The sequence below is a fragment of the Lampetra planeri genome, chromosome 20, assembly GCF_965212315.1.
Source record: "Lampetra planeri chromosome 20, kcLamPlan1.2.h2, whole genome shotgun sequence".
NCBI lineage: Eukaryota > Metazoa > Chordata > Hyperoartia > Petromyzontiformes > Petromyzontidae > Lampetra > Lampetra planeri.
In genome coordinates this window covers 8,575,414-8,594,737 of record NC_136126.1, presented here as the reverse complement: position 1 = coordinate 8,594,737, position 19,324 = coordinate 8,575,414, and the positions used below count along the sequence as shown (strand labels likewise).

General features: G+C 45.3%; 1 protein-coding gene across 1 annotated transcript; it reads left to right on the top strand.

Annotated features, from left to right (window-relative positions):
• Positions 1–5,214: 5,214 nt before the first annotated feature.
• On the top strand, positions 5,215–18,613 carry LOC144724403 (ubiquitin-conjugating enzyme E2 D2). Its single transcript, XM_078603498.1, has 7 exons — positions 5,215–5,453; positions 9,993–10,056; positions 12,018–12,049; positions 12,605–12,682; positions 15,521–15,626; positions 17,427–17,520; positions 18,172–18,613. Exons 1-7 carry the CDS (start codon positions 5,430–5,432, stop codon positions 18,215–18,217), a joined length of 444 nt encoding a protein of 147 aa, XP_078459624.1. The 5' UTR covers positions 5,215–5,429; the 3' UTR covers positions 18,218–18,613.
• The last annotated feature ends 711 nt before the right edge of the window (positions 18,614–19,324 follow it).

The window sequence follows — 19,324 nt, the reverse complement described above, 5'->3', positions numbered from 1 at the left end:
AGGTTTGCTATCCTTCCGTTGAAGAAGCGCAGAATCGAGCGGTTCACTACATGGCCAATATTTTGGGTTGCATGGACAAAATCGCACTGTGGCTTCATGAAGGAGATGTGCACATCGGCCTGTTGATGTTCTGATGTGAGTTGACGGTTCCACCACCTGTGTCTCCGCGGGGCAATGTCAAAGCCAGGAGGTGCAAAAGTTTGGGTTTCGAATGATGTGTTTATTTTGGACGTCCACGTTTTTCCACTCAGCATGCTTTCGGACTTGGGGGAGATTCTAGGATGGTGAACAGAAGGGGGACCAGGAGTTGAGTTTGGCGGCGAGGTACAATATTGAGGTCTTGGTTGATGATGGGAAGGTTTATTGTCATTGGTAAGAAAACATGTAAACACTCTCTTGCAGTTTGCGTGTCTGGGTAGATGTTTGGTGGCGAAACGTTCGCCAGAAGAGGGAGTCAGGGGATTGGTGCCGGTTTAAGTGTTCTGTGGTGCCACAGCGACGGGGCCGCTCTGCCGAGCCAGGGAGCCGCCCGGCTTCCACCACCGCACTGCCCCCCATCACCCCCCCACATAAGCACGCACCCGCACCCACGTAGGGCCTCGTGGTCGGGTCACCTACCCTGAGTTTTCACCCGAGGGCCCCCTCGGGGGGTTACCCCACGGTTTCTCAGGGCCAGGGAATTGGACAGGACCCTTCCCAGGCCAAGTAACACTGCGGCGCCGTGGGCGGATTTGAGATCGCACGACCACGGCGAGCTCAGAGAGCCCCGCAGTTAGAAACGCATACAAACACAAACACGGGTCAGCAGGGCAGATAGCTGGGATCAGGACCCGGGGCGACTGATTGGTCGAAAGGTCAAAGGCCGGCGGGATCGCAAAAGAGCGGGAAATCCTAGGCTCAGGATTGGTCGAGAGACCAAGGCGGTCGGGACGGGGGCGCCTAGCCTTTGATGTGAATAGTTTAAAAGAAAACGCAGGGGCAGTAGGGAAGTCTCTTCTTCTGGAGTTTTGACACGGAGTCAGCGACGAGGGAGTCATCGGGCGAGCCGCTAGATTGTCTGCAGGACGATCTGAGCGCCGCAAGGTCACCAAGAACTACAGACGGTATCGTATTACGCGCCTTACAACACCTCAGAGCGGAGAGTAGGATCCGTAGGAGAGGGTTAGTTCGGGGTAAGGACGAGTAGGAAAGCGGTTTAACAGAGAGCGCAGCATAGAATAGGGCTGCACGCCACCAGAGAGTGGGTTAGAAGTGCCTTGCTGGCCCGCACACACACACGGGTGGCTCGGTGGGTTAACAAGGGCTAATAAAATCTCGAGCGTAGTAACAAAACCGTGTTGTTGGGTGTTTTTGAACGTGGTATTAGCGTGCACTGCATTCGCGGATGTGTGGTCGTTGTATGCGTAAAGGCCGTGGTCTCTGTACGATTGTGCGGGTACGGAGGTGTGTGTGTTAACGCCCGGGGAGAGCACTTTTGTGTGTTGGCGTGCCTACGCAGCAGTGTGAGAGGAGAATCGTCCTTGTACGATACTTGTGTTGACGTGCACGCGCGAGTGCGGGAGGGGACGAGTCGTCGTGTCGGCGTGCGCCCCGCTCGCGTGTGCGAAACCGCGGTGCGCAGTGAAGCTGTTAGCTTTGTGCGAGCTTGCGTGTGCTCGTTACTTGCGTAAAGTGCGGCGCGGTGGTGGGCCCCTGACCCCCAACCCCGCGGCTCGAGCGCGTAATCGGCTGCGCATTGTTGTACGGTTTGTCTCGCGCGCACGGCGGCGGCAACTTGAGTCATTGTGTCGGCGTGTGCCCCGCTTACGTGTGCTCGTTACTTGCGTAAGCTCTCGGCGTGCGTAATCGGCGTACCCCAGGTGCGCGATCATAACGTGAGCGGCCAGCGCGGCGCAGAGCGGCGCAAGAGTGGGTATCGCGTGTGGAGCTGTGTGTGGGTGTGCGTGTACGTAATTAACCATGCCTGCTACGCGGACCCGCGGTGGAGGGGAATCCTCGGGCGACGGCTCCCACACCATGGGTGAGGAACCTAGCAGCGGTTCGCTTAGCAGCGAGGGGGCGATTGATGATGTTAGCCCGGCCGTTAGCATTATCGAGGGAGGGATCTCGGGGGCTAGCGACCCCCACAGTTCCGGTTATGATGCGTATTTCGTAATCTAAGTGTGCATTTAGCAGTGTTGTGTAAGAGTTCCCGAACCAGGCTGGAGTAGAGTACTGCACTTTGCCACTGAGTGAATCAAGTGACAGAGTGGCAGTTCACAGCACATCAGCTGAAACGCGCCATGTTATTTGTAGCAGGAGGATTTTTCATTTGGGTTGATCACATATCTGTTCAATGTTGGACTTCAAGGACAGGCTGCTATCCAAGATAGTCCCAAGTATGTTTTTCAGTGGGGTCATAGCGCACTGTGCTACCTCAGGACACATCAAGGTTGACATTGTATGTATAATCGTTGATGTGAAGAGTACTTGTGGTGGTTTTGGAGGGCTTGGTTGGAGTTTTCAGCGATTGAAATATTCCTCACTTTAATACGTAATTCTGGCAAATCGCCTGATGAAGCTGGTTGTAATAACCAGCGAAACGTCGTTCTCAAATGGTAAATATTGTGGGTTTACTCTCCAAAACACCAGTGTGCTGAAGTAGTATCTAACTGGCACGTCTTGTTTACATGACAAACTTTACTAATTGGCTGTGTAGGGTGGTGGTGGGTTAACAACACATTTACATTTACGCGATCTACACCCTAAAAACCTGTATTATGAAATATATCTCCAATAACATTATAACAGCTGTCAGATTATTGGCAATGTTCTCTAGATTTGTGCCCTATGCAACAAGGGCTATGTCATATGCATGCCTGAACTTGCTAAATTGTTTACATGGCAGGCCACATATGTATGTTGAATCGTGACCGTGCTATTACTGGCCTATGAAGGGGGCGATTGTTCATACTTCTCTTGCGGCTGTGTGTTACCGGCGAGGTTGTACCCTTAAAGTATGCTTGCTAACCATGGCATCGAGTAAGTGAACGGCATCTGATGATTTGGGACAACTTCAGCAGCAGGCCAGGATGCCAAAAGTGTTGTAGGCAGCGGAGAGGGCAATCATTGCTGTACCAGATTTTTTATTTGTTGTTGACGCTGAAAACCGGCTTCTATGAGGATGGTGAAGGCAACGATCTGTTTGTAGCAGCAGCTACGGCCAGTTCGAAATCCGGCTCATTCAGGAGGCAGTTGGGGGTGGGTCGATAATGGGGCAAAGTTTGGCGAGCGTGGCACATTCCATCGGCTTGGAGGTGGAAAAGAAACATAATTAATATCGTCATCTAGGCAAATGGACGTCGTTATTTCGAACCCAGACATGATCAGTAAGTGCTGTAGTTTCCCTATAAGAATGCATTATAATTTGGCCAATAGGCACTTTAGTAGTAAGCACTTTATAGCGCTTACAGCTCAAGTAGTAGTAAGTAAATTTGTGATTTGGTGGTAGAAGTAAGCACTTTAGTGCTTGTGATGGCACTTTAGTGCTTACGACTACCAAATCACTAAAGTGCACACTACTCCATGTGGTAAGCACTTTACATGACATGGCTGTGCTGATCACTTCAACCAGAATTTGCCACGTTATAAAATTAAGCACAACTTACTCATTTGGGATTACAGTACATTGCAATCATATCCCATTCCTGGCAGATTAGTGCCCAAAATGGGACATTTTGGTCATTATCAAAATAGGAAACAATAATATTAGGTTTTATCCTTTCCGGCAATAAACCAGGTGTTAAGATGTTCAAACATCAAATATAAACTTTTTGCACGGAATCATGTCTGCATTAACCACACGTACGGAACTGATTGTGTGTTTCAAAGACAATGCATCTAATATCGGAGCATGTTTGTTTGCGTGTTCATCACAAGCACGTGTGGTTAATGCAGGCATGATTCCTGGCAAAAGGTTTCTATTTGGTGTTTGAACATCTTAACACCTGATTTGAAGCTTTCGTGACTGCAGGAATCCATACTCTTTGGTTCATTCGGTAAAGTCACGTAGGTATAAAATAATAGATCACGACGTTTCGATCGCAACACAAGCAATCGTCATCAGGTGGGACAATCACAGCAAGAAAAAACGTTGTTTTTGCTGTCGTTGTCCCACCTAATGACGTGACTTTACCGAAAAAAACAAAGAGTTTCTTACACCTGTTTTATTACCAGAAAGGGTAAAACGTATTCTCATTTTTTTTCATAGATTATTGTCCGTTCGCACGCCAGGTGCCAAGTCACATTGTGCTCACATTGACAGCTGCCACTGTAGGTGCCTTTCAAGTGTTTCTAATACGTAGGTTATGGAAAGTGCATGCTCTGGCGTATAACGCGCGACTTCAAAGACAAATCACTATTAACCTATGCGAATACATCTGCATATCGATAAGTCGGCACTTTAGTCAATATGTGGAATGTTTTGTAATGCGATGAGTGAGCGCGTTCGCCAACCGATCACAAAGCATTGTACGTCACAATGGGACGTCACGCGTCATATCCGTGTTCATTCCGCAAAACAAAAATCGCACGTGGCGTGGAAGTTTGATAAGCACGACGAACGCGTCAAATTGTGCGAATGTAAATAATCCTAAAATACGACGTAAATATTCTCTAGTGTCCTTAAATCCGACAATCATGCTTTGTAGCCCAAACGTTTAAATACGACACAATCGAAACGTCGTGAGAATTTTATTGTTTTATATTTTTATTATTTTATTGTTTTATATTTTTATCATTTTATTGTTTCCCTTCTACGTGACTTTACCGAAAGAACCAAAAATAGGAATAATTAATTTTAAATCGTGAAAATTAATCGAATGGATATCACGCCCACGCGCTGCGGCATGGACGAATATGATTCCAAATGAATCGATTCCCGACGCGTTTTCGATTTCACGCGTGCGTGCCCGCCAACGGTAACGTTCGACACGCGGATCGATTTCTCACCACGAACCGCCGAATCACTTAATCACGTGGGTGGCCGTGCCCCGCAAATAGTGCGCGCGCGCGCGCCACCGCCCCCGCTTGGGATTGGGGGGGGAGGGAGCCCCGCACTATTTTCCCCGCGCGGAGGGACGCACGTCACGTGCGCGCGCTCTCGCCCCGCCCCCCCCGCCCACCACGACACACTCCCCCCCCTCCGCCTTATAAAAGCGGGGGTGGAGTCCTCCGCGGCGGTGAAGCGTCCGGGCCAAATTCAAGCTCAAGAGGTTTTTTTTCTTCTTCTCTCGGTGACGCCGCGCTCGTGTCGGGCCGCGCGAACGCAGCGAGAATAATTTCCCTTCCGAACGCGACGGTTTAGAGAGGGAAACGTCGTCGTCTCGCGAGTTCTGTTGGCGTGAGCGAGAAAGAAGAACCGCGGGGGGTGGAGGAGAGAGAAAAAAATCATGGCTTTGAAGAGAATTCACAAGGTAATTTAAGAGCTTAATAAGAGGTGACGGGGTGACTGCCGCCTCGACTAGTGTAGGCCTCTACTGTGGTGTTGGGGTGAGGGGAGAGGAGTGAGTGGAGAGGGGGGGAATGAAGAGGAATGAGTGGAGGAGGAGGGGGGGGAATGAAAAGGAGCAAAGAGAAGGAATGAGGGAAGGAGGAGATCGTGGCGACGAATGGGGAGGGAGGGGAGTGAGGGGGACGAGGTGAATGGTGACTTGGCACAAAGAGACGTGGGTATGAGGAACAAGCCGAAATGGGGTATGAATTAAGAGAATGATGAGCTTGGAATGAAGAGCAGGAAGGGTTTGTGTGTGTGTGGTAATGTTACTCGTGCGATTGCTGTGAGTCGTGTAAGAACGAAGTTTAATGATAAGGAACACGAGTGCGGTAGTGAAAGAGGAATCATGGGGGTGGGGGGTTAATTGAGGGAAGGAATTTGAGAGAACGACGTGAAGATCCTAGAACGACGTGGTAGGTACGAGGAAGCATGTTGAAGGATTAATAAAAAACGCGGATTTGGGGGGGTGGGACAACAATAGGAACCGAGTGAGGCGAGGGGGATTGCTAAATAATGACGAGCGGAATGAAATACCGGGATCCATGTTGCGCTGGGGTAGTAGTAATCCTGTGACGTTCCTGGATGACGGCTTCTTCCACTGTGCCCCCTACTCTCGCTCCCTTCATTGGTTCTCCTCCTCGTCTCCCTCATCGTCTCTTCTTACCCTTCCATCTCTCTACATCTCTTCTCTCCCCCCCCCCTGTCACGAGAGATTTTACACATCTGTACACGCACGGGTTCCGCATTGATGACGCCCCCATTATCGCGAGCGGGGATCGATTCTGCGTCTCCGTTCGTGAGTCCTTCATCGATCTTCCCGATTCGTTCGCTAATTCGACGTCGTTCGTTCGATCATTCTCTGGGTCAAGTTATTGGCTTGTTCTCTTGACACCCCCCCCCTTACTCATTCTCTCGCTTATCCCACGACTCGTTCATCGGTTGGATTCGTTCAATCCGCATTCGTTCGCTCAGGTCGTTGACCCCAGTCGTGTGCTGACTCACACGTTGACTTTTTTTAAACTTTCGTGTGTAGCGAACTTGTTAATTCGCAGGTTACATTATATAATTACTCCTGAGTGGTTATATATCTTAAATTTTGAATTTCGTTCGTCCGTTCACCAATGGACGCATTCGCTCAGTCGTGTATACATTGTAAAGGTTTGCGTTCCCTTCGGTAATTAATTCACGTATCGTTTTTTATGATTTGAGAAATTATGAAGGCGTTGGCGTATTCTTCGACTCATTGGTTAATTATCTCACTCGGTCAGGCAAACTCGGTACATTAACATTCAGCCGGCGTCAAGGCACGAACGGTGATTTAATTTGGCTCTCCGGCAAACCTAAAATAGTCCTGATAAGTCATCATCGATGCGGTCTGTCCTTTATTTAGATGTGTTCGTGTCGAACGAGTTATGTGTGTGTGTGTGCGCGGCTGTGTGTGCTGCACAGTGCATCATTGTGCACGATGGTGGTCGTTATAATGCCGGCTGTTGTCGTAAAGGAACGTGCTTGCAATTGGAATGGTTCCCATATGGCTAATGCCGCATTACTACGGGGATGAATTAAGCCCTTGGTTGGTGGTGGTGATAATGATGGTGATGATGTCACTGGTTATGCGAGTGCCGATTTTATGCTGATGGTGGTGAAGATGGTGGATGATGACGGTGGTGGAGATTGATGATGATGGTGGTAATGACAGTTTCGTGGTGATGGTCTTTATAGTGGTATTGGCCGTTGTGCTGATGGTATTTGCGATATTCATATTCTTAGGTTTTTTCCTAAGCTGATGGTATTCGCGATAGTAATGGTTAATGGTTACAGAAATAGTAATAACGTGATGGTTGTGGGTGTAATAATTATTTTGGTGATGGTGGTCGTTGTAGAACTTATGGTGATTGTCCTAGCGATTGTTGTGTTGGTAACGATGGTAAAAGATTGAGGATATGGTGGCCCAATGGTGATATTGATTAAGTGGTAGTTATAATAGTCGTATTGGTGATTTGTAATTTGTAGTGTTGTTATGATGGCAGAAACGATGGCTGTGGTGATGGGATCGTTGTGACGGTGGTAGTTATGCTTATGCCGTTTATGTTGATTGTACTGTACTTGTAGTGATGGGTGGTGTTGATGGTTGTGAATATCATGGTTTTGATGGTGGTGATATTGGTTCACGTTATTAAAGTCATGGCGATGATGTTGATTATAGTAGTCGTGGTGAGGGGTGTTTGTAGTGATCGTGGCGATGGTTGACTCATGTTTTTCTCGTGACTCATGTAATTCCATCGTGAACTTGCCACATACTGAAAGCGCGTGCATTGGTTAATAGTACCATTTGGTGTCCTAAATACATTTCCAATCTATTTGTACCCTTTAGAATATCCATAAGTTGACCCTTTTGTACAAGTCAACATTCTGTATAAGGTAAACGTTTTGTTCGAGTTTCAAACGGTGCTGTCTGCACAGGCAAATTGTACATTGAACAGGTCCTCCTACACTCGATGCTGTGTAAAACCATGCACTCAACAATGCTGGGTTCTCATCCTTTACACGGTTACAGTGTTCCAGAACGGTGGAAAATCTTGCACGCACGCAGCGCGTTGTGCTATGCTGCAGTAGTTGCGGATGGCCATCCTTGTGAGCGAAAATGGCCACGGCCCCTTTTGCGTGACCCCCCCCCCCCATGATAGTTTTGGTCGAAGTCGCCTTGGCCACCCCGGGCGGGGGGGGGCCGTCGTCCGTGTCCTTAAAACGCAGTTTGGAAGGCCCGAAAAGGAAGTGACATCGCTTTGTGGCGTAAACAACAAAAAAACGTTTCAGCCGGGGCCCTCCGACGCTTCCGTCTGGGCGGCTTGCCTCGAGTTTCATAACGAGAACGAACTAAGTGTTTTGGTTGTGCCTTGCCCTTCGTGCCTCGGCCGTTCTTCCACAGGAAATGGCCGTGAGGCACACCACACATTACTCATGGTGGGGGTGGAGGTTTCTATGGCTGGTTGAGTGTGTGACGCACAATTGTATGTGGCCTGGCAGTTGAAGGGTTATGCATCGTCAGGTTGCGCATGACGCTTCTGAGAGGTGTGAATTTGGCACGTTATGCCGAGCAAGGGTGACACGATATTGCTATATAGAGGCTACCGGCAGTCTCGTTACATCGTGTGTTTTCATTTTTTATTCTATAATTGGAACATGAGCACCTAATGTTACAAAAAACTGACTCGCATGCGAAACCAATTGTGCTTTTATGCTGACTAAAGATGAAGGTTGTTGACGTCATTGTGCCTGCAAGATAAAACAACTCAATACCTTTTTGGCTGCCGTGTCCGGTCTAGCTGCCATCTCTGCTTGTATCCAGCCAGCGAGTGAGCGTACAATTTTAAAATTTTACGGCACTGCGGTACAGCTGGACAAAACTGCCATGGGGCAGCCTTGTGAATTTGACATTGAAGTGAACTGCTTTGCCATCTGTAACATGCGGTGTCGGTCAATGGCTTGAGTGTTCAGTTTACAAGCAAAGATGCCTTAATTCAGTTTTGTGGAATTTATGCTGCGGACAATTGTTTCTGCTGAGCGGCTCCAAGCATGAAGTGTCAAACTGCCACAATAAGTATGGTGTGTCGTACACAATTCAAATTTGTTCAGGACATAATGTAACTGTTGGTGATGAAATGATCCTTATTGCGGTACCCCGGGGTACCAAATAATACAAAATGGCCGAGGCAATTAAATATTTAATTTCTGGGACACTATTTTTTCCAGGGGTGTTACTGAACTCCGCGACTGGGGTACCAATCAATCCGAAATCGGTGGTGCCACTCCGCAATGTCGAAACGCAGCGAGGACGATTGCGCTGAAACCCTGAACGCTCGCGGTATGCACCATAGTGCATCGTGTACAGCTCGTCGAGATGAGTCGATTGCCGCATTGCCGACCATCAACAGACAAAAAATAACCGGACATTATGCGAGAGCCGGGGTGGTACTATGGTACCGCTATAAGGTTCCAATGTTCATTGGCTCTACTGAAATTCAACACATTTCAGCGAGCATGTGGCAGTGGGCATTTGCACCAACAATTACGACGGTTTTGCGCATTTGGGAGCTTTACCCAAGCTTCGCTGTGCACACCCAACGTATTTGTTGTGTGAAATTTACAGCGAGTCTCTACTTACAAGTGAAATTGTGTTTAGAAAACATGTGTTAAGTATCTGAATGTCAGGCCACTGTCCGTGCAAGCAGCGATCAAACATGCTCCACTCTTACACCAGCCCATCCACATTTTTAACCGAAGGCCTCCACACTGTACCTCCTTGCCGCAACAATGCGCGCAGAACTGCATTCCCGTTACACAGGTTTCGTTTTAAAGACTTACATTATTTTAAATCAATCGCTCCTGACGCGCGCCGTCTTCTTTAAGGAAGAAATACTCCTTGTGACAACGTTGGCTCCTTCTTTTCTGTCCACAGGAGTTGAACGACTTGGGGAGGGATCCTCCGGCACAGTGCTCTGCAGGACCCGTTGGCGACGACTGTGAGTCATTGAAACGTCTTTTATATGAGAAGCACAATCGAAATCTTTATTTATACTGGAGGAATCTGATGGGCTTTAAATCTCTTTTTGAACAGATGTCCAGTCGGGCCAGGTCAAAGTTACAACCACAAACAATACAAAATACGATAGGAGTGCAAAGTAGATGAAAGGTAAAAACAAATCGCTTTTAAAATCTATAAAAGTAAAACTAAACTCTTTTTTTGCATCTTACCAGGTGAAGCCCACTGAGCCACAAACTTATTTTTTTCGAAATGACTTGGCCACATGATGGCCAAACGAGGGTGGCTTATGTGGAACTCCACAGCAGCAAAATAATCTACGTAATTGCATATTTCTAAATTAAGATCTTGAACCTTACTCGACAGAAAAAAATCCATCAAACCTTGGACCCCCAATGATCACTACCTTTATGATTGGTAAACAAAGTTGTATATCATGGCGTGTCCCTCCGCAAGCTGACGCGCACGAATCCTGATTGTGTGAATGCTTACCTAGGCTCTGCTGTGACACTGCCAAGGAATCCTCTAGGCCATTCTTCTGTAATGCATCTTTCATTCATTCATGAATGATGCCATCTTGTTTATGCCAAGAGATTTGTGTACGAGATACTTTAATTTCCATTTGTCTTGGTCTCGCAAGAAACTGATTACTTTCATGGCAGTGCTGTATTGGCTTTTCAGTACTTGGTGCAAAGTACTTGATCAGGGCTAAAGCCTCGAGTGGTAGACATCAAGGCACATGCCCCACCCCCACTGCGCCACCTTGCCCACCCCCCCCTTCATCAATATAGCTGTAAAGCTATAGACGGAGAATTTTATAATAAGCAAATGGGCCCAAACAAGTCGGCTACTCGGGCAAAGTGTTTTACTGCGTTTGGTAACACCAAGTACAGTGCTGTACACTCTCACCGTGAATGCTTGTGATATGTATATGCATCCTTGATCCTGTACCCTGCAAATCTTGGCTAGGCTTCTGAACTTGACACTGCAGGGCACACATGAAAGGGATGGAGAATTTATCCCACCGTTGAAGCAAAATTGCTTTGAAAATGCGTTTCTTAAAATGACGAATGCTGCATATTTGGTAATAATCACGGACGCGCATGAAACGTGCTTTGTTGGTTGTACTGATTTACTTTTATACATTTTTCTAACGTTGCTGTTGACGTGCATTAATGTTTTTTTAAACAAAGGTCGTTTTTTCCCCACCTTGGCAAATGAGCTCTTTTTTTTAAAGAAACCTCATTTGATATATAAAAAGATATACAAGTAAAACTGTCAGTCTCACATCCTGGGAAGTGCATGTCTTATCTCTGGGGTAAAACGGCAATAAGAGTCAAACGTTGTGGTGGTTTTGTCCACGTTTGCAGAAAAACACGACAGTTGTTTTACATAAAGTAGGCCCGCATGGTGTGATGTGGCCATCGGTGTAACGTTGGCTTTGCCGAGTACGCCCTTGACGTGGCTGAGCTTGGGTAATCTGTCTCCACTTCTGGATACAACCACGTCGAGTGTTTTTTTTAAAGAAGACTGCGTTTGTGTTTTTCAATAGTTTTTTCTCTCGTGAGCAATGTTGGCAGCCGGGTACAGTTTTTACAAACTGCGCACTTGCGTGCATGATTATGGTATATAACTATATTTAATACTGACCTTTTAAGCACTGCTTTTTATAGTTTGAGGCGGATTTATGTTTGAGTAGACGGCCAAGATGGGAGTATTTTTGCACTTGAATGGTGTGCTTTATAAATACCTGTTGCCACACTGCATTCAAGTATTACATAACACTTTATAAGCATGATGTATATACACCTTCAACGATGGTGTTAAAAATGTTTTGTAAAGCTCATTTGGATACGTCCGATCCCTTTGTTAGGTTCCTATATTTTCACGTATATTTTGTATTCTAGCTGTTATAATGTTATGACTCGTTTCTCTTTGCAGTGTTTCATTGGCAGGCCACCATTATGGGACCAGTAAGTCAATATTTAATGTAATGCACGACACTGTTAAAGGCTTAGCGTCACATGTTTGCAGATGGGCAATTCTGCCCGCGGAGTGTCCTGTGTTTGGTGGAGCTAGTGGAAAAAATAATCGTAAAGAGAATACTCACTGTTGCACCTGCGGAGCCGACTGGTTTATTGGTGTGAATCGTGCCTTGAGTTTTAAATGGGAAGGAAAACACGTACACATCTTAAGTATTACGTTCAAATGGTGCCAAAGGAAACCCTAAAAAGGTAAAACATTTACTTGTGATATTTGATGTAAAACGCACGTAAATTTAACAAGTACCTAACCATCATTCTAATTCCCTTTACCTTTTCATAAAGTACACCAAATTGAGATAGCTGTCGGTGAGTTTGTGCTGCACAAAGCTGAACAGGCCTAAACATGAAAGAGTACAGTGCAATTTCACTAATGTAATCCTGTCACAGCGTCTGTAATACAGTACGGAAAGTGTTTCGGTCGGTGTGTGTGAACGTGTGTGTGCGCAAATGTAATGACTCGGTTCATGTTTGTTTTTCATGTAGAATGACAGCCCATACCAAGGGGGCGTGTTCTTCCTTACCATTCACTTCCCAACAGACTATCCTTTCAAGCCTCCAAAGGTCGGTGTTTGTTTCCTAGGCTGTGCACAGCATTTGTTTTGAATGACTGGAATCCCACGGGGAAACAGAGATTTTGTGAGAATGTAAGCACTTTATATTTTTAGGGAGCTTTTACATTTGGCTAGCAAGACTAAAGTGAAGGGAACCTACTTTTAAGGCACTTTAGAAGATGCCTGTTGAGCTCGATAGTATTTCCCGTGAAAATATTGGTGACTCCTCAGGTTCTAGTAAGCTCGAGAGTATTTATAATCTCTGAAGTGGCGAGCCTCAACTGTAATGATATTTTAGAGGCACCTTTTTAGGATGTGTTCCTGTCCAATATGGAAATTCATGACCGAGTGGTGTAAATTCTAATGGTCTAAAAAAGTGAAAGATGAGATTTGACACAAACATAGTAGAGATTTCAGCTTAATAAGAACCTCTAAAAACCAAGCCTCTTCTTTTGGATCCCTGTATTGCAGAATAAAAAATAATCTTTGTTTTTTATTTGCACCTATGACATTTAGTCTAATGGTTATGAAGAGTGCTGGATCCAGATAGGACAGTCTTTCAAAACTGTACTTTTGTTTTGGTAAAAAAAAAGCACAGGAAAGCCAATAGAAAGTAGGCAAAGCCCCCCCTATGCTTGTTATTAGCCATTACTATTAATTGTATAAAAGCTGTTTTCACATTTGTGTTGCATACCTTCCTTACAGGCATAGTAAATGTAGAGCACAAAATATTAGATTGCATTCGGCAAAATATGGTTTTATTTACAAAGAATGTTTGGCTATGCTATGATGAAGAATGTTTATATATTCTTCATATTTTTATTGGGATTTCATTACTGTACAGGTAAACTGAATTGTGACAATTCATTCCTCGTACTAGGTTTGCTTTATTTCCTATGTCCATGGAGTGCCTGAAAATTGAAAGTTCACTGACATGTCTGTTTAGCTATGGCATGCAAACAATGCAGTAATTCAAGTTTCTCTCTTAAAAGTTGATCCGAAATGCTATGTTTACACCAACCTGAGCCTTGTTTATTTCCAGACTCTTGACAATACAATATTTATGGCAAGTCTGCCCTCTGAGTTTCTCACGTCTCTTGTTCTTGACAGGCCAGGTTCCCACAATGAAAACGGTGACTATTGAGACCGAGCCAGGCAGAGAGTGGTCTCTTGAGGCCCTTTTCAGTCGGGTCTCTCAATGCGTTAACACTGGTGCACTGGAGTGCACTGTGCTAATGGCATCATTTTAGCGGGTAGACAAAAGCTTGGAAACACGGGCAGAATATTCTGCGTAAACACTGTAACAAGCTTTTCTCGAACCTCCATTGTGATGTTTGTTTTAGGAAACAAACGTGCTTTCAATAGCTGGTGTAAAATTGTTGAAGATAAAGTTTATAGAGTACGGTGACACGGCCAAGCGGGGGAGTGCATTCGCCACTTGTTCTAGAGGAATACTGTTCGAATCGGTGGTCGCCCTGATTATAACTGGGTATAACATGTGCCGATTGCTTAACAATAGACGTTAAAGATTTGTTGGTCATTTGCAACACTTGGCCATTGTGTGCCGGTGTCGAGGCCTGAATTTGCCACGTTTGAAAAACGACCCTTAAATTACGCAATTGTAATTATACGCAGAAATCATTTGACCCTACTGGCAGACTTTTGACCCAGGGTCAGTCTTGCAAATAACAACTCGTCTTGACTTCTCGCCTACTTAAATGAACTTGAACTTAACGTAACATTTTTAGTCCTAATAGGATTCCTATTTTTTTGTAATGTGTGAAGCGAAAATGTAAATGAATGAATAAACAAACTGAATATGATTGTCCAAATAGGTTTTGTTGTTTTGCAGCATTGCTTTCTAAATGGATATTTTGAGGGATGATTTAAAAGTGTTTTAATTTCGAAATTTTTTTAATGAAAACATGGGTTTCACAAATATAACCGCGCCTGTTTCCTTTTGTTGCTTAAAGTTCTTTATCTCGCGAAGCACATGGTCATACCAACCCCTCGCTAAACCGTATTAACGTTTGCGTCCAGTTTCCCATCATTGCAAGGACAATTTTAATCCAACTTTTTTGGGAAATGAACCACTTTTGTGGGCAAACATTTTGTTAAAAGCTGCTTTTCACAATTCACATTGTGAACTGTAAAACTTTACTCATAGGAATGGACAAAGTCCAAGATTATAGTGCTGGAAGAATACAGCAGGTGTGACTTGAGTAGTATTCACCTAGGCACACGCTGTCAGACACATGGCTCAAGGAGAATTGAGCAGAGTAAGTGTTCCCCTTGTTTTAAACTAATTTTTTATTTTACTAGATAAGGCCCACTCACCTATATGGCTATTGACTTAAAGTTTTCGTGACTGCAGGAATACATATTTTATGGGTCTTTCGATAAAGCCACATAGAACAATAGTAAAAATATCACGACGTTTCGATTGCAACACAAGCAATCGTCTTCAGGTGAGAGGAAGACCATGCTTGTGTTGCGATCGAAACGTCGTGATATTTTTATTATTTTTCTAATCTACGTGGCTTTACCGAAAGACCCATAGAACATATATAGCTCTTTTTCAGTAACGACCTGGTCACAAATGATAGCTCAACAAAGTGGATTACCATGTGGAAATTTATAGGAGCCAAATACTCTTAAACGCATGATTCTAAATGTCGAGGGAAAAACCGGAGAAAAATCCACGCGACCACACGCAAAATCCAAATATACAGGTGTCGGGATTGGGCTCGAACCCACGACCTCCTATATACCAGGCGAGGTAGTTAACCTCTCGCCACCGTGGCGCCCTCATGATGGCAGTGTTTATGGTGACCGTCGTATGTTGCAGGTCGCGTTCACAACGCGCATCTACCATCCGAACATCAACAGCAATGGTAGCATCTGCTTGGACATACTACGCTCGCAGTGGTCTCCAGCCCTCACCATATCCAAAGGTGAGTGGGTTGTCGAGTCGTCATAACCACGTGAGCTATGCACACGTCACTTCATCCCCACTGGTTTTAAATAACGTATTTCTTGCCAGTGCGGTCTCTTGCCCCTATTGTTGTGTGCTCCAAAGGCAATATGAACTGAGGGTTCAAGCTCAAACCGATTGTGTTACAGATCTAACTATTCTGATTCTGAAATGGTTGTGCAATGGGCAGTAGTAAAGTACGGTGTTTTGTAAGAAAGACAAATCATAGTATCAGCAGCAGTTCCGTGGACAGCTTCCCCACATCCTTGCAGACCACTGGCATTTAAGGAAGTGTTTGCATTTTGCCAAGTTAAGGGTAATCTCTTCTTACATCCAACATATTTCTGCATTGTGAACTTGATTGATTTAAAAAAAACAATTTTATTTAGAATCCCTTTTTGGTTAACGGTAGAGGAGCCGACATAGTTGGTACTGTTCCACTATACCATACACTAGCATTTCACAACCTTTCAAAGTTAGCAGCTGCTTGTCATAAGTAAATTATTTCCGCAATCGCCCTAATATTAACACGTGCATGCACATGAAACTCGCATACAAGCGCACAGCCATATACGCAGTTAAACATACACATGTTTCCCTTGCTAAAGGAGCATTGATGTACATATTTGGCTGGGTTCTTTTCATCACAGCTGAAAGAATCTGCCTACTTAGATGTGAAAATATGCTCAGACATGCAAATGCCAATGTATGAACACTTGCATACGCACATCTCCATACATTTGTGTATAAACAAAGATGCATGCACTTACACGAGCACACTTCCTACATAATTGCACTTGTATGTAAATATGCACACACAAAATAATACAAATACTTTACTTATCCGGGAAGCCACACCGAGTCGTACGACTCTTTCAGAAAAGAGCTGCATTGCTTTTTATTTTGCGGTGTTTTTGGCCATAAGGATGCAGCGGAGACACACACAAGAGAAACATGAGGCATGCAGGCATGAAAGAGACGCACGTAGACTGAAACACAAGGAAAGGAAACCCTCGCAACAACTTTGCCTTTGCTAGCCCCCTGGAGGTCATGACCCATTAATTTGTAAATGTGCCATTTAAAAAAAAATGTTACTTTGCAAAACACGTTCCTTTGGAGTGGGCAGGTAGGAACTTAACTTGGTTGGGCAGCGCATTCGTGCGATCCGTGTCACGCGGCGCAAGCTGCGTGGGGCGGCACGTCACGTGGTGCTGAGCCCGCCTGAAGCGCTCTATGAAATACAAATCGAGGGCGTGGCTATGCACGACAGACAGACAAATAATCCCTGGTGGGTAGTGTGGAACTGTTCCTATCTGTATATATTTGTCATATCGTGTTGTACATGGCATTGCTTTTCGCATCATTGTAATTTCAGCCGGCTAAGAAATGTAATACCTGAACGGTTAGTTCACCGTTAGAAAATATTGCTTTCATTAGATTAACTTATTTGTATGAATTGTCACCTGCTGTGAACTGGCAAGTCCTCAATTGGATGCCGAAGCATTTGCACGGCATACGTTAGGTTGATGTAGCCCACTCCCACGCTTCTGTCTTAACATTGGCTCTGCTGCTCTTGTGGATTTCTGGTGGTTCTGATGCCGAGGCAGCTGGGGATGTGTTTGACGCATGGTAGCGCCTGCTGTGCTTTGCATTCGTGTACCGGTTGGCATCGCACCTGCGTGCCGTGCACCCGCACGCATCCGCTGCCTCGCGTGTCGCGTACACTCTGCTGGGAGTTGAACATTCCTCTCGTGCGTTGTTGTGTCTGTGCCCCGTGTAGTGCTGCTGTCCATCTGCTCGCTGCTGTGCGACCCCAACCCCGATGATCCTCTCGTGCCAGAGATAGCGCGCATCTACAAGACGGACCGAGAGAAGTGAGTGGCCTGCTTTTAAGAGCTTCCTGCTGCTGCATGGTGCCCTCTACCCTTGCCTCTTACACTAAGATCTACAAAAATCACAATAACCACATGCCAAAGAGGAAAAACATGTTGACCCAAAGGATTGTTTTGCAAAGCTTCTTTGTCTTGAGTGTTTATGATCTTGTTTGCATAATGTACAAGTGAAAAAATGAAACAACTGTGGCTACAAACACAACCATGAACCATTTAATTTTGTACTGCCCCAAATGTAAATTTGAAGGTTGTGGGTATATTTGCTATTCACCAACTTTGAGACCAAGCAGTTGAATGGCTCAATAACTTTGAACTGAATCTATAACAGTTCTTTATTGGCCATACGAAATCACATTCGTGTGAAGACTGCAGCATGGCAGTGCTGTAATGCGAGTCATCGCAGAACGAGTGCAGATTTTTTTTTTCATGGGCTCGTGTTAAGATTAAGAATGTACATACACGTCCAAAGTTGCTCACGAGTCTGCACTGAGACTGGGTGCCTATTTTTTTTAAAGCCTCATTGCAGTGCTTTGATGCAAATATCGGGTTGTAACTGGTTATAGAAACAAATGTTTTACCAGATTTTCTATGCGATTCTCGTGTACCCGTGACCTGTTCTCGTCTCGTTCACAGGTACAATAAACTCGCCAGGGAATGGACGCAGAAGTATGCCATGTGACACAGCGGAGGGGAAACCTGGTGCTCCGTTTTATACGTCTGTTCTGCTTTTTGCCGCTCGGTTTTATTTTGTTTTGGTTTGGTTTTTTTATTTTATTTTCTCCTGACCTGTGTGCACACCAATCCCTTCTGGCCCAGCACCTTCCCAGCCTCCATTTCATCACTTGGCACAAGTGCTTTATTTTAACTTTAATTTCTTCCTCCTTTTTTACCCCTCCTCCCTCCCCCCCCCCTATGCAGTCCCCTCCTCCACCTTGTCCCGTTGTGTGTATAAACTCCTGCCCCCTCCTGTACATTTCTGTAATAAAAGAACAAAATTGTGAGATGTTTCTGTTGTAATATACTTGAGGTCTTGCTGTAGAAAACATAATAAAGCTAATAAATGAACACACAAATATACCGTGGTGGCCTGTTTGATTTCGTGTTCATTTGCCTGTGCAGTGCCAGCTGCTGTGTGCACGTATGTACACTATATTTGCATGTTTGTATGTCTGGAGAAGGCTCGTATGAAGGACCCTGCTGGGCAGTTGGGAGGCCGTCGACCCCAGCAACAATGGAGGGCAGAGGAGCGACACTCCCAACAACGAATGGAGTGCCGGGTGGCTGAAACACAGCAAGTTTGACTAGCAGGGGGGCACAGGTGTTGCATCGGCTAGTCATCTCAGTCCACCCGTGGTACCTGGGTCTGTCCCATGACCTGCCACGCGGGTGTTCGACACTTCACGTGGCCTTAATGTGCACAAGTGCTGGGAAGACGTCACTGCCTACTTCGTGTCGAATGGTGACAGTTCAACTTCCACGCTGTTAAAGATTGTTTATATTAATGAAGTCACTTTTAAAATCCAGTCATGGTAAGCCTCTTACTCATTGGTAATTGGTGACCTAACATCGGTGACATTTCCTTTTAGTGTCGCTAACCAACGTCACCTTTTACCATGTAGTATTAAAGCCTTGGTTACTCATCTCCAGTCCTCATGGGGTGCAATCTTGTATGTTTTTAGACCTCTTAAAATCACCAACCCTTTTACAGCTAAAAGCAGCTTTTTTTTAAAGTTACTTATTACATTTAGGGTTTGAGCACGTTATTGAGAGAGCAAAAACTGGAAGA

Excerpts from the sequence above, each read along its gene's own strand:
- LOC144724403 (XM_078603498.1), top strand. The coding sequence starts at position 5,430 with ATGGCTTTGAAGAGAATTCACAAG. Across the intron at positions 10,057-12,017 it reads AGGACCCGTTGGCGACGACT|TGTTTCATTGGCAGGCCACC; the intron begins GTGAGTCATTGA and ends TTCTCTTTGCAG. Across the intron at positions 15,627-17,426 it reads AGCCCTCACCATATCCAAAG|TGCTGCTGTCCATCTGCTCG; the intron begins GTGAGTGGGTTG and ends TGCCCCGTGTAG.